The sequence below is a fragment of the Ranitomeya variabilis genome, chromosome 1, assembly GCF_051348905.1.
Source record: "Ranitomeya variabilis isolate aRanVar5 chromosome 1, aRanVar5.hap1, whole genome shotgun sequence".
NCBI lineage: Eukaryota > Metazoa > Chordata > Amphibia > Anura > Dendrobatidae > Ranitomeya > Ranitomeya variabilis.
This window is the reverse complement of record NC_135232.1, coordinates 52,290,025-52,304,370: the sequence shown is the minus strand read 5'-3', so window position 1 is coordinate 52,304,370 and position 14,346 is coordinate 52,290,025. Positions and strand designations below refer to the sequence as shown.

The 14,346-nt window shown below is 46.0% G+C and overlaps 1 protein-coding gene and 1 non-coding gene across 2 annotated transcripts in view; both read right to left on the bottom strand.

Moving 5' to 3' along the window:
* EPG5 (ectopic P-granules 5 autophagy tethering factor) overlaps positions 1-10,077 on the bottom strand; it is a 97,097-nt gene extending 87,020 nt beyond the window's left edge. Inside the window, exon 1 of the mRNA XM_077283722.1 lies at positions 9,894-10,077. Coding sequence (XP_077139837.1) covers positions 9,894-9,947 — 54 coding nt within the window. The 5' untranslated portion in view covers positions 9,948-10,077. The remainder of the gene's footprint in view (positions 1-9,893) is intronic.
* Positions 10,078-10,439: 362 nt separating this feature from the next.
* LOC143797441 (U6 spliceosomal RNA) lies at positions 10,440-10,550 on the bottom strand. The gene has a single exon (XR_013220471.1). It is a non-coding gene; the product is annotated as a U6 spliceosomal RNA (small nuclear RNA).
* Between the last annotated feature and the right edge of the window lie 3,796 nt (positions 10,551-14,346).

The following is a 14,346-nucleotide window of genomic DNA, read 5'->3' as shown; positions in this document are numbered from 1 at the left end:
CAAAGCTGCATTTAGAATTCTGCTGCTATCAAATATCATATCCTATACTCCAGTCACATCCAAAGCTGCCTTTATAATTCTGCTGCTATCAAATATCATATCCTATACTCCAGTCACATCCAATGCTGCATTTATTATCCTGCAGGTATCAAATATCATACCCTATACTCCAGTCACATCCAGAGCTGTATTTATTATTCCGCAGGTATCGGATATAATATCCTATACTCCAGTCACATCCAGAGCTGCATTTATTATTCCGCAGGTATCGAATATCATACCCTATACTCCAGTCACATCCAGAACTGCATTTATTATTCCGCAGGTATCGAATATCATATCCTATACTCCAGTCACATCCAGAACTGCATTTATTATTCCGCAGGTATCGAATATCATACCCTATACTCCAATCACATCCAGAGCTGCATTTATTATTCTGCAGGTATCAAATATCATATCCTATACTCCTGCCATATTCAAAGCTGCATTTAGAATTCTCCTGGTTTCATAGATCACATGCTCAAATATCATATCCTATACTCCAGTCACATCAAGAGCTGCATTTAATATTCTGCTGCTATCAAATATCATATCCTATACTCCAGTCACATTCAAAGCTGCATTTATTATTCTGCTGGTATCAAATATCATATCCTATACTCCAGTCACATCCAGAGCTGCATTTATTATTCTGCTGCTATCAAATATCATATCTTATACTCCATTCACATCCAAAGCTGCAATTATTATTCTGCTGGCAAAGCATATTGTATCATATACTCCAGTCACTTCCAGAGCTTCATTTATAGTTCTACTCTTATCGAATATCATACCTTTTACTCCAGTCACATCCAGAGCTGCATTTATTATTCTGTTGGCAAAGCATATTGTATCATACACTCCAGTCACTTCCAGAGCTGCAATTATTATTCTGCTGGTGTAGCATATTGCATCATACACTACAGTCACATCCAGAGCTGCAGTAATAATTCTGCAGGATTCACATATCACATCATATACTCCACAGTCACAACCAAAAATGCAGTGATAATTCTGCTGGCTTTGCAGATCCTACACTCCAGAGCTGCATTCCTAATTCTACTGCTCTCACATCACATTCTCCAGAAATCTGCTGGTTTCTTTCTCCTTTCACACAATATCCTCTAATCACGTCTGATAGCTGCGTTTATAACTCTGCATGTCGCGTGCTACAGTCCCATCTGGAGCTGCAATCCAGATTCTGCTCTTTTGGCTTTGATCTCATGTGCAGCCAAGCGAGGGAGATTCTGAATGCAGCTCTGGCAGTGACTGGAGAGAAAGCTCTGGTGAGTTGAGACCTGATGGATGTGTGCTGCCTATCTGTGCACTGCGGTATGGGGGGTGCACACGTGACAAGGACCCCAGGATACTGCAATGCTTATACCGGGGGTCCGGGTGATGGACTCTGTGTATATAAAGCATCTGCACATTAATTGCGCTGCAGATAAAGTGTTGATCAGCGCACAGCAGGCTCCGCACTGAAGCATCATGGGAGCACAGCGTTCAGGCTTTTCTATAAGAAGTTCCCATAGTAACGCTGAGAGTGCGGTAATTACAGCCCGCCGGGGTCGGGAGACGCGGGAGAATGGACAGAATGCAGCTGGGGAGCTCTAGGGAGAGCGGAGAGAGCGGCTATAGGAAGTGCAGACAGGGCGCCACTGCGGAGGACGGACAGAGCGCCACTGCGGAGGACGGACAGAGCGCCACTGCGGAGGACGGACAGAGCGCCACTGCGGAGGACGGACAGAGCGCCACTGCGGAGGACGGACAGAGCGCCACTGCGGAGGACGGACAGAGCGCCACTGCGGAGGACGGACAGAGCGCCACTGCGGAGGACGGACAGAGCGCCACTGCGGAGGACGGATAGAGCGCCACTGCGGAGGACGGACAGAGCGCCACTGCAGAGGACGGACAGAGCGCCACTGCAGAGGACGGACAGAGCGCCACTGCGGAGGGCGTACAGAGGGCCACTGCGGAGGACGGACAGAGCGCCACTGCGGAGGGCGTACAGAGGGCTACTGCGGAGGACGGACAGAGCGCCACTGCGGAGGGCGTACAGAGCGCCACTGCGGAGGGCGTACAGAGGGCTTGTGCGGAGGACGGACAGAAGGCCACTGAGGAGGGAGGACAGAGATCCACTGAGGGGTGAGGACAGAGGGCTACTACGGAGTGTGGACAGAGATCCACTGCGGAGGGTGGACAGAGATCCACTGCGGAGGGTGGACAGAGGGCTACTGCGGAGGACGGACGGAGCGCCACTGAGGAGGGTGGTCAAAGATCCACTGCGGAGCGCAGAAAGCAGATAACACACCACTGCGGAGCACTAGAGTAGACACAGCATCGATGGGGAGCATGGGCAGAGTGCAGGTACATAGCGCGGACATAGTGTTGAGATAAAGTGCAGATCGTCACTGGAGAGCACATGCGCAGCATCGCCAGAGAGAAACAGCACTAAGGAGTGCGGACACAGCGACAGCAGAGCGCAGCTTCACCTTTGAACGTAATTAACCAAATTAAGGCTGAGCCACAGGACATCACTTATCTGCGGGTTTCAGAGCTGAAATCACCCAGCATTCCATGTACCAGTAAACTAAAAGTATGTGGAATAGTGTAACCTCTGTAATGCTGTACGCAGCACTAATATTCTGCTCCAATACTAACTATAACTCCCAGCATGCCCAGGAAGGTTATCAGTTGCCATGTTCCGCAGGATACACATACTGTACCATGCAGAGGTTCTGTATCCTGGATGAGGAGCGTGTGACCCTGCAGATGATCAGATCCCGGCCAGCGCCGACTCGTGACCTGCAGCCTCCAGGCACAGGAAACACACAGCAGACACATCTCGTGTGTGCTGGGGAACTAGAAGTCTCAGCGCTGTCTACTGTAGATGTCTGATATTTCTTGGGAGCAGACCTCTACCTGTCTTCATGCCCCACAAGATAAAATGAATCTAATATGTAGAGTAAATATCTTCATTCTGCTGCTCTGTAACTTGCCATCCACTCTTTTTCAGTAGGAGATTCGTCTTCATCGGCATTCTGCCAGCACTATAGGTGCGAGAACTTCCTACTCCTCACTGCTCCTGAAAGTTATGTCTGCGTGCAATTTGGCAGACAGGAAACCAGGAGCAGAGGGAGAACCCCCTCCCACAATCTTCATGTGAAGCGACAAAGACCGTCCCCCCTTCCTATAGCATTTACTTTTAATGTCAGGCAGTGGACAGCAGCTTTATGTATACAAGCTGTCCCAAGTGTAAAGATGGGTCAGTTGGTACCTTCTACTATCGCATGTGCTATACTTCAGAGCTGCATTCACAATTCTGCAAGCTTCTGAGCTGAAATGAATGGAGCCCAGAGGATTATGGGAATTGCAGTTTTCCCATCATCCCTCATGTAAACGTGCTCTTGTTAGTGTCCCTTCCTGCCTATAAATAAAAAGTCCCGATGTTCCCATCTCCTCTTCCTGTAGAGTGGTGGGTGGTGCGTGGAGCCTACGACAGAAACAGGGTACTTCTGGGAATTGCAGTTCCCCAGAAGAAAGTGACAGTCATGTGATCGTTGACATCTGACCTTTCCCGGCACCTGCGCACTGCAGTACTTTGCTCAGCCCTCAACAGGGCAGACAAAGTACGCCGAAGACCAGAAGAGAACGTCATCCTATGAAGATAGGAGGCCCCGAACCGGACTGGAGACACCCACCGGACCCGGACCGCAGCGGGACCGCCCCTGGGTGAGTATAATCTAATCTCTTTTTCTCATCTTTCAGGATACATCGAGGGCTTATCTACAGTATTCCAGAATGCTGTAGATAAGCCCCTGATACCGGAGGGCTTAGCTCATATACGATTTTTGGGGGTGACAGCTTCCCTTTAAGGCTCCGTTCCCACCATGAGTTTTTGATGTTGCAGATTTTCTGCACATGCATTTTATTTTTCATTGTGTTTTCTTTTGCTTTTTGTCTTTTTTGGGGATTTCATGTTTGAAATTTTGAATAGTTTTTTTTATACATCCTGGTATTTAGCTTTGACATAACTTTATTGATACGGTCATGTGCGGATTACATGCATTTCATTTTTTTTTACTTGCTGATTTTTCCCATCTAATGCAATCCTATGGGGGAAAGTCTGCACAGAAAACTCAGCGTACCCACAAGAGCAATCGACATGTTGTGGATCTGAAACGCGCAGCGCACGTCAGTTTACACTCAGTAAGAAAAAGCACAGTGGCTGTGAGATTTCTATAATTCCCATCTGCTTTGCCAGAACAGCATTACATGGTGTTATTCATGCAGGGAAAATATGGAGCATCAAAAACTAATGGTGAGAACACGGCCTTAAAGTGCCCCTGTCAGCAGGACTGCGCACAGTAACCTACAGACAGTGTCAGGTCGGCACCGTTATGCTGATTACAATGATACCTGGTGATGAAATCCGTCTTGTGGTTGTTGTTTAATCTTTATTTTCAGTTTTCAGTTAGTGATAGGCTCGTGCTCCAGGGCGGCCTGTGGGGGGTCTTCATGTGGTGCTCTGATTAGGTATTCATGTGAATGGGCTTCTGATAGGTCACTAATCCCTCTCTGATCTGCCCCCTAGTTTACATAATGAATATCTGTACATACTAAAAAAAAAAAAAAGTATGTATATATAATATTCATTATGTAAAGTAGGGGGCAGGTTAGTGAGGGATCAGTGACCTATCAGAAGCCATACACATGAATACCTAATCAGAGCACCACATGAAGACCCCCACAGGCTGCCCTGGAGCACAAGCATATCATTAACTCAAAACTGAAAATAATGATTAAACAAGAACCACAAGACAGATTTCATCACCCGGTATCACTGTAATCAGTATAACGGGACCGACCTGACACTGTGTGTAGGTTACTGTGAACAATACTGCTGACAGGTTCCCTTTAAGGGTTATTCCTGTTATTTAAAAGCTTTCACCGATCTAAAGGATAATTTGTGAATTAGTGGAGGGTTTAACCATCCCAGGAATGTAGGTCTGACATGCGTCATCAGAATGAGGACGTCGTCTATGGAGCTGGCGGAGAATGACCACCACTTTATTACAACGGGGGCATTTTAGAGCCGCATTCTTCAGATCAGCCGCTGATTTGCAAGTGATCACCTATCCATTGGAGAGAGAACTTTTAATGCTAGGTATAACCCTTTAAGACTTTATTCCAAGTGGTTGTCAGCCGGATGTGGCCGATGTGCCTGGCTATATGACCGTTGATCTCCTGGTCTTGTAGCCTTGTGATAGCATTGGCCATATTGGAAAACGTGCCCGATAAATGCCAATGACATGAGAACGAGAGTGCAGCCTGTGTTTATCATCGTGAGCGTGCAGCGTGCGGGTGAATCATCCACAATCACTGGGATGTTTGGGGCGAGTCTCTCCCGTTAATGGGCGATGACACAGGTGTCTGTGTGCCGGGAACATGAGGTCACTGAGTAGTCACTGCTCCACCGGGGCATAGTCACCCCAACAAAGGGACCAGACCATGAGACCCCCACAGACAATATCCCCCCAGACATGTCCGGCTCCCATATTGCATGCTGCAGGAAGTTTGTATTTCTTATTCGACTCCTGCACTGTGCTGATCCTGTTATTCCTACTGGAAATATATAAATACAATGCCATAGGGGATGGGGGGCCTAATAACCATATGTAAAGCCTATGCGTAGGGGATGAAAGCCCAGGTAAATGACAAAAATGAAAAAACCTAACGAAAAACAGCAGAAAATTAGAAGATCAGGAAATGACCAACAAATAAAAACATTAATAAAACAGAGGGAAAAAAAAAACACTGGGTTTTCCAGGACCGCCTTCATTTTGAAAGACCCGGTGCGTTCTCCCACCAGGAAAAGACGTTGAAAAAAAAAAAAACACAAAAAACAATCTGAAGGTGCATTCCCACAAATAACATTTATCAACCATTTAAAAAAGTTTGTCGATAATCCCTTCACAATCCTCATGTTTCCCCCCTTGGAAAATAATAACACTTATACTAATCTCCAGTGTCGGCGCCGCCCCAGCAGTGTTGGCACTGGCTCTCCCGGCGATCCATGTGGCCAATCAGCGGCTGCTTGACTCTCACGCATTTAGGCCGGCGTCACACTAGCGAGTTTTACGGACGTATGAGAGGTGCAGAAAATACGGATTGCATACGGTACAATGATTCTCTATGGCCCAGCTCCTATCTGCCGTATTTTACTGATCCGTATTATACGGTCTTGTACGGCCGTAGAAAATCGCAGCATGCTGCGTTTGTCACCGTATTGCGCAAAAAAAAAATCGCCAATGAAAGTCTATGGGGGCGAGAAAAATATGGATTACACACGGACCAGCAGTGTGACTTGCGAGAAATACGCAGCGTGTTCTATAGAAAAGCCGGTAATTCAATTGCCGGCTTTTCCTCTCTCCTTCCCAAACCCGACATGAGACATGGTTTACATACAGTAAACCATCTCATATCCCTTTTTTTTTTTGCATATTCCACACTACTAATGTTAGTAGTGTATATGTGCAAAATTTGGGCGCTGTAGCTTGTAAAACAAAGGGTTAAATCGCGGGAAAAAATTGGCGTGGGCTCCCGCGCAATTTTCTCCGCCAGAGTGGTAAAGCCAGTGACTGAGGGCAGATATTAATAGCCTAGAGAGGGTCCATGGTTATTGGCCCCCCCCTGGCTACAAACATCTGCCCCCAGCCACCCCAGAAAAGGCACATCTGGAAGATGCGCCTATTCTGGCACTTGGCCACTCTCTTCCCACTCCCGTGTAGCGGTGGGATATGGGGTAATGAAGGGTTAATGTCACCTTGCTATTGTAAGGTGACATTAAGCCAGATTAATAATGGAGAGGCGTCAATAAGACACCTATCCATTATTAATCCAATAGTACGAAATGGTTAATAAAACACACACATTATTACAAAGTACTTTAATGAAATAAAGACACAGTTGTAATATTTTATTATTATTATATACTGATAATCCACCTGAAGACCCTCGTTCTGTAAAAAAGGTAACATAAAAAATCAACAATATCCCATACCTTCCGTCGTTCTGGTCACGTCCCACGATGTAAATCCATCTTTAGCTCTGCTAAAGCAGTGCTCGTGGTTGTAAAAAGACGGGGAATGAATGGAAAGCAGAGGAATGTCCTGTAGTTACCTTGAGTCGCGGTGATGCGCCCTCTGCTGGATGTCCTCATATAAACTCTAGCCTGGGAAAAGTTCCCACGCTCGAGTTCATATGAGGACATCCAGCAGAGGGCGCATCACTGCGACTCTAGGTAACTACAGGACATTCCCCTGCTTTCCATTCATTCCCCGGGGTTTTACATCCACGAGCACAACTGCTTTAGCAGAGCTCCTGGGTGTAAAATGCTTTAACCCCTTCAGATGGATTTACATCGTGGGACGTGACCAGAACGACGGAAGGTATGGGATATTGTTGTTTTTTTTATTTTTACTTTTTTACAGAACGAGGGTCTTCAGGTGGATTAAGAGTCTAATAAAATATTAAAACACCCTGTGTGTTTATTTCATTAAAATACTTTGTAATAATGTGTGTGTGTTTTATTAACCATTTTGTACTATTGGATTAATAATGGATAGGTGTCATAATTGATGCCTCTCCATTATTAATCTGGCTTAATGTCACCTTACAATAGCAAGGTGACATTAACCCTTTATTACCCCATATCCCACCGCTACACAGGAGTGGGAAGAGAGTGGCCAAGTGCCAGAATAGGCGCATCTTACACATGTGCCTTTTCTGTGGTTGCTGGGGGCAGATGTTTTTAGCTGGGGGGGGCAATAACCATGGTCCCTCTCTAGGCTATTAATATCTGCCCTCAGTCACTGGCTTTACCACTCTGGCGGAGAAAATTGCGCGGGAGCCCACGCCAATTTTTTCCGCGATTTAACCCTTTATTTTACAAGCTACAGTGCCCAAATTTTGCACATACACACTACTAACATTAGTAGTGTGGAATATGCAAAAAAAAAAAGGGATATGAGATGGTTTACTGTATGTAAACCATGTCTCATATCCTGTCGGGTTTGTGAAGGAGAAAGAAAAATACGCTGCCACACCCTGCCTACGGATCACTATTTTGGGAACATTTCTGCGTATTACGGCTGTAAAAAACGGACCGTATTTTCATACGCTGAGTGTGACGCCGGCTTTAAGCTACTTTCACACTAGCGTCGTGCACTGCACGTCGCTATGCGTCGTTTTGTAGAAAAAAACCCATCCTGAAAAAGTGCTTGCAGGATGCGTTTTTTCTCCATAGACTTGCATTAGCGACGCAGTGCGACGCATTGAAACACGTTGTGCGACGGTTGCGTCGTGTTGCGTCGGTCCGTCGCCACCAAAAAACGTTGCATGTAACATTTTTTGGTGCGTCGAGACCGTCTTTTCGCCCCCTCCTCCCCGCACCTCACAATGGGGCAGCGGATGCGTTGAAAAACAGCGCGGCGCTTTCACTGCTTGCGTCGGTACATTGCAACGACGCAATTCGTCGTGCGTCATACGACGCTAGTGTGAGAGTAGCCTCAGTCGGATCATGTACATCCAGAGGAAGCGGAAAGGGAAGCAGGAGCAGGAGGAGCAGCAGAAGGAGGAGCAGGAGGAGCAGCAGCAGAGGGAGGAGCAACAGCTCTCAGTTAATCCAACTGGATGTGATTTGTCCGAGTAGCGGACAATGCCCTTCAAGGATAGTCTTGATAAATGCAAGTTGGGTGGGGAAAGTCCATCTCACGTATCTCAAGAAAAAGGGAGCCAAAGACCCATGTAACTGAAGTGGTAGAGCACCGGCGACCACTGTTTTATTTACTTCTATGGAGAATAACCATCGCTAGGACTATTCAACAGGAAGAAGTCTCTCTGCCTGGGATAAGCGGTGCCATCTGGATCTGACAGACGCTTATCCTTTCACTCCATCAGATCTTTCTGTTAGCGTTGGAGTTAGTTAACCCCTTCCTGCTCGGCGGCATCTATCGTGTGTATGGAGCAGCGTACAAGCTATGCCTGCTCTATACGGGTCAGGCGTCGGCCTCGATCACTGCTGTTTAACCACTTATACGCCACTTTCTGACCGCCATGGCCTTCAGCCATCCCGGGAACTCCCTGCCGGACGGATGAGAGGTCAGTCAGGCGCACTACTGCATCATTCATTATAATGGAGGCTTTTTTCTTCTTCTTTTGGGTTGCAGCAACCTCCATAAAAAATACAATAAAAAAAGTCACACCCAAAAGGATACCAATAGAAACGTGAGCTCACTACACACAAAAAATAAGCCCTCACACTCACATGGCTCTATGGACAGAAAGGTAAAAAAACAGATTATGGTTTTCTGAAAATAGGGACACAAACCAATTAACTGTACAAAGGTCGGCCATTTTGGCACCAAAATAATGTAAAAAGAAACCGTATACAAGTTCAGCATTGCCGTAATCTCTCTGACCTGGAGAATCAGGTAACCTGGTGATTTCTACTGCACAATGACGCCGAAGAAATTCTCAGAATCCGCCAAAATCAGCCCAAATACAAAATGGCCCCATCTCCCATAGCAACCAATCAGATCACTGCTTTCATTTTCCAATGAGCATTATAGAAATGATACCAAGCATATGATTGGTTGCTATGGGTAACCACTAGGTTAAATACCCCCAAGGTGATTGGTTAATTAGTAGGTACGCTTGAGAGGGGGGAGATAAGAGAGCTGATTGGTCAGTAGTAAAACCCCGCCCCTATGCAGGTAGCGGTCTCTTAGGTGCGGTCAGGTGACAGGAGGGGGTCCTGACAGTCTGCGGTCACTTCTCGGACACCATACCTTGTCATGTTTCGTCTTGCTCTTGGGCTTACGGGGTCTCACCGCCTCAGCCATTCCGGTGGTGGCCGCTCAGCTTGGTTACGAGCGCCGGGGCTGAGGACGTTATCTGTGGGAGAGCCCGTAAACACGGACATAATCTTGTGCGCTGGGGGAAGGAGGTGATCACGTGATCCAGAACGAGGACCAATCACACGCTGCGGGATGACGTCTTCTGTGAGTACGGGCCGCGGCGAGGGACAAGTGTCCTTGATCCGCGCTGCTTGTTGGCCGTCAGGGGGAGGATCGGCTCCCGGGTGTTGTGTGCACGGTGGGGAGAAGGATGGGCCGATCACACAGTATCAGCTCCTAGGGGCAGGGACTTCTGTTTATTATAGTGTCTTGGGGTTTCTTTTAAATAATTTTTTTTATTTTTATAATTAAATGGGTATTGCACAATGATAGGGGGGCACTAGAGTTGATTAGCTGGACCCTTTGGTCGCTGGGCTGGAGTCCTGAGCGCTGCCTCCTCCCTCCTGTCATACTTGGCTCTTCTTTTTTTTTAAAAAAAAAAATATGGAACGCTTCACGAATTTGCGTGTCATCCTTGCGCAGGGGCCATGCTAATCTTCTCTGTCTGTATCGTTCCAATTTTAGTATATGTGCTGCCGAAGCAAGCACACTTGGCTCTTCTTTTTGATCGATGGCACATATGTCCCCTCACGTCGGCTAATCAGAAGAACAGCCAGGTCTGGCGGGGGCCGGAAAAGTCCAGCGCCCACAGACCACTGATGCCGCCACAGGAGCGGGTCCTGCATATCGCTTCACACCAACCCTAGTGAGCACCTAATACTGGTACTGTATAGAGACCGATAGTGCTGCCATGCTGTGACCATATAGTGGTAGACTGGCTTGGACTGGCCCATAGGAGAACAGGGGAATCCTCTGGTGGGTGGCCACCCTCTTATATGAGCACTATATACTGGTACTATATAGAGACCGATAGTGCCGCCATGCTGTGACCATATAGTGGTAGATGGGCTTGGACTGCCCCATAGAAGAGGAGAATCCTCCGGTGGGCGTCCATATACGACGCCCGCTCATATATACATGAGCAGTATATACTGGCATCACTATGTACAGACAGCGGCGGCATCTTATTCATTTATCAATCTCCCCAGCTCATTGTTCTATACATTTGTGATTGAGGAGTTTTACATGAAGTTCAAAGTGGGGCCCTGAAGTTGGTTTCTGGTGGGCCCTTGGCATCCCAATCCACCACTGGTGGTAGATGCCATTCCTGAACAACAGACCGGTGACTGCAATACAGTTACTTGCCGCGACTCGCAGGTGCCGCTCTTCCCTGCTCAGTTGCTTTTTCAGTTTGTGCTCGACCATGCAGGTTAGGCCTCATTCACACATTCTCATAGTACCGGTGTTATCATACTTGTGGTATAAAAGATGTGCAAAGAGAGAGAATAGTCAGATATGGGGTTAATCAATATCCGTGAGATGTCTATTTTAGTGCTTTGTGTGTGTGGTTCACTGTACACGTATTAAGCTGATAAATAATGACGTGGGCTCCCCTCTAGTTTTGATAACCAGCAAAGGTAAAGCAGACAGCTGAGAGCTGATATTATCAGGCTGGGAAGGTCCATGGTTATTGGGCCCTTCCCAGCCTATAATGCCAGCTCACAGCCGCCCCAGAATTGGAGCATTACATTAGATGTGCCATTTCGCCTTCGCTCTTCCTGATTTGCCTCGATGCGTTTGCAATCAGGGTAATGGCAGTTGGGGTTGATGTCAGCTGTGTAGTGTCCAAAAACATAGCTGCCAACAAGCCCTGAGGTTATCAGAACCCAGGAATCAAAATTAAATCCTACACAAAAAAGACTTTATTATTCCTGGTTCACCAATTTATAAAAAAAAAACAAATCTTGCGCGGGTTCGATGTAGTCCAGACATGGAAACCTGAAAAACATAAAGCGGAATAAAAACAAGATGCTGTTCCTTGTTCATCAATTTATTTAAAAAAAAAAACAAACAATCCCACACAGGCCTTTGTATTGTGCCGCTCTTCTGATGATTCCTACAAAATATTTATAATTGACAATTGGGTGTTCCCATTCCCCCTGTCAAAGGGGTTTGTACCTACATAATATTGCACTGTCCAGTGTTGAGAGTGCCCAATTGTGTAACGGTATTTGTCAAATTGTAACACCCATTTGTCGATTTATTCATACACTTCCAAAAAAGTATAGCAGAGGATTGACACACAGAGCTAAGAAAGATGCTCCATGAAAACTTATTTTGTGAGGTATATAGTCATTTAGTAAAACAGGAGAGGTGGCATTATTCAGCTGATACAGGTTCTATCTAATATTGCATTACAGCAAGTGGACCTGAGCTGCAGTACCACATGTGACCTGTAGATGGGGTGGCGCTGTTTTAGAGCGATGACTGTCTTGATTTTCTAATCCTACACAAATCCTTTGCACTAAAGCTGTTCCATCTAGCAGGTCCACATGGATATTCCCTCTCTGAACCCTGCTTATACAGGTAGGGTTGAGCGAAACGGATCGTCCATTTTCATAAGCCGTCGACTTTTGGTAAAGTCGGCGTCTCATGAAACCCGACCCGATCCCTGTGTGGGGTCGGCCATGCGGTACGCGATCTTGGCGCTAAAGTCGCGTTTCGTATGACGCGTTTAGCGCCATTTTTTCAGCCAATGAAGGAGCGTGGGCAGAGTGATGACATAGGGGTTAGGGCGTGCACGCCTATCATCATTTTATGGAGGAGGAATAGGAGGAGGAGGACCCCCCATTGACGTGCATAGGGTTTCGTGTTCCGGCCGATCCTCGACTTTTCCAACAGTCGGGTTTCGCGAAACATGACTCGACCCTAAAAAAGTCAAGGTCGCTCAACCCTATATACAGGTACTATACAGATGATCAGGTTTTTAAATACATCAGATAGGGATTATATACATTAGTTAGGACTGCTCTATTATGGGTATATCTTGATGATTGGTGGAGCAGCTTAGTATACATTTTTTTTTGCAAAAAAACATATCAACTAAATACCCTGTTTTTTTTTGTTTGTTTTTTCCATCTTTTTGACTAGCACTTGCTTACTACTGTGATTTTTTTTTTTTTTTTTTTTTTTTTTTTTTTTTTTTAACAGAGTATTTTTGACCTCACTGCTCTTTTGTGTCTTCAAGTTTCTTGGTGGTGTGAACATGTTCCTACAGACTTGTTCAATGTGCAAGTAGCCCATGTGTTTCTGGTTCTACTGGTGTGTGACCGGGGTGTCCATAGTACTACAGTGTGGGCACCTCTGTGTATTTTTACTGATCTGGTTGTATTAAAGAAATGGTGGGAAGGGGATCTGTGCTACCCAACGAGTCACTCTGGATTATTGCTCCTTTAGTTATGGATTAGTAATGACGTCTATTTCCTCCTCCAGTGATTTTATACAGATGAGTGACTCCGTCTTGATGCTGACCGGTCTCCTATGTATGTTAATGACGTGTCTACTAATCCAGTGTGTAAATGACACCTTACCTGTGTGTGCTGCAATCACCGCAGCCCAGAATTCTTACCTGTCCGTATAGAGGACACACAGGCCGACTGGGTTATATCCTAAGAAAGCGGTGGACAAAAATCTACATGGAATTCGCCACATGATTTATATTCCAGAACCAGTTTACCAAAAATGAAACCCAAATCAATAAATGAGCAACCAGAACCAAATAATAAATCTGCCGTATATGGGGCAGCGCGGTGGCTCAGTGGTTAGCACTGTATGGTGGCCCAGTGGTGAGCATTATATATGGTGGCTCAGTGGTTAGCACTGTATGGTGGCTCAGTGGTTAGCACTGCAACCTTACAGCTCTGGGTTCAAATCCCACCAAGGACAACATCTGGAAGGAGTTAGTATGTTCTCCCCGAGTTTGCGTGGGTTTCCTCTGGGTTCTCCAGTTTCCTCCCACACTCCAAAGACACAGAGATCGGGAATCTAGATTGTGAGCCCCAATGTGCGCAGTGATGATAATGTCTGTAAAGTGCTGTGGAATTAATGGCGCCATATAAGTGACTACAGTAAATATAAAGTTTACTCCAACAATAATCCCAAGGCCAGTTAGTGACTCATTGTGGCCATACATAATACATTCTATTGCATGTTATGATGTTCTGTGTTAGTGTTAATTGTTTTTCAATAATTATGTATAATTTTTCACTTTTTTTAGTAATACTTTTTTTTTTTATTATATGGATTTATGACTGTATGCCGTCCAAAAAAGCTGTGTCAATGACGCCAATCCCTGTGTCGCTTGCCAGCGTCTGCCTTGGTTTTCAGCTGGAAATCCCTTTGTAAAATACACAAGAGGAACAAGAAGTTTGGTCGCACCTGTAGATTTCCTATGTTCGGATTTCAAGAGTTTTTGGCACAAACAAAATACATTTTAATTAATAGA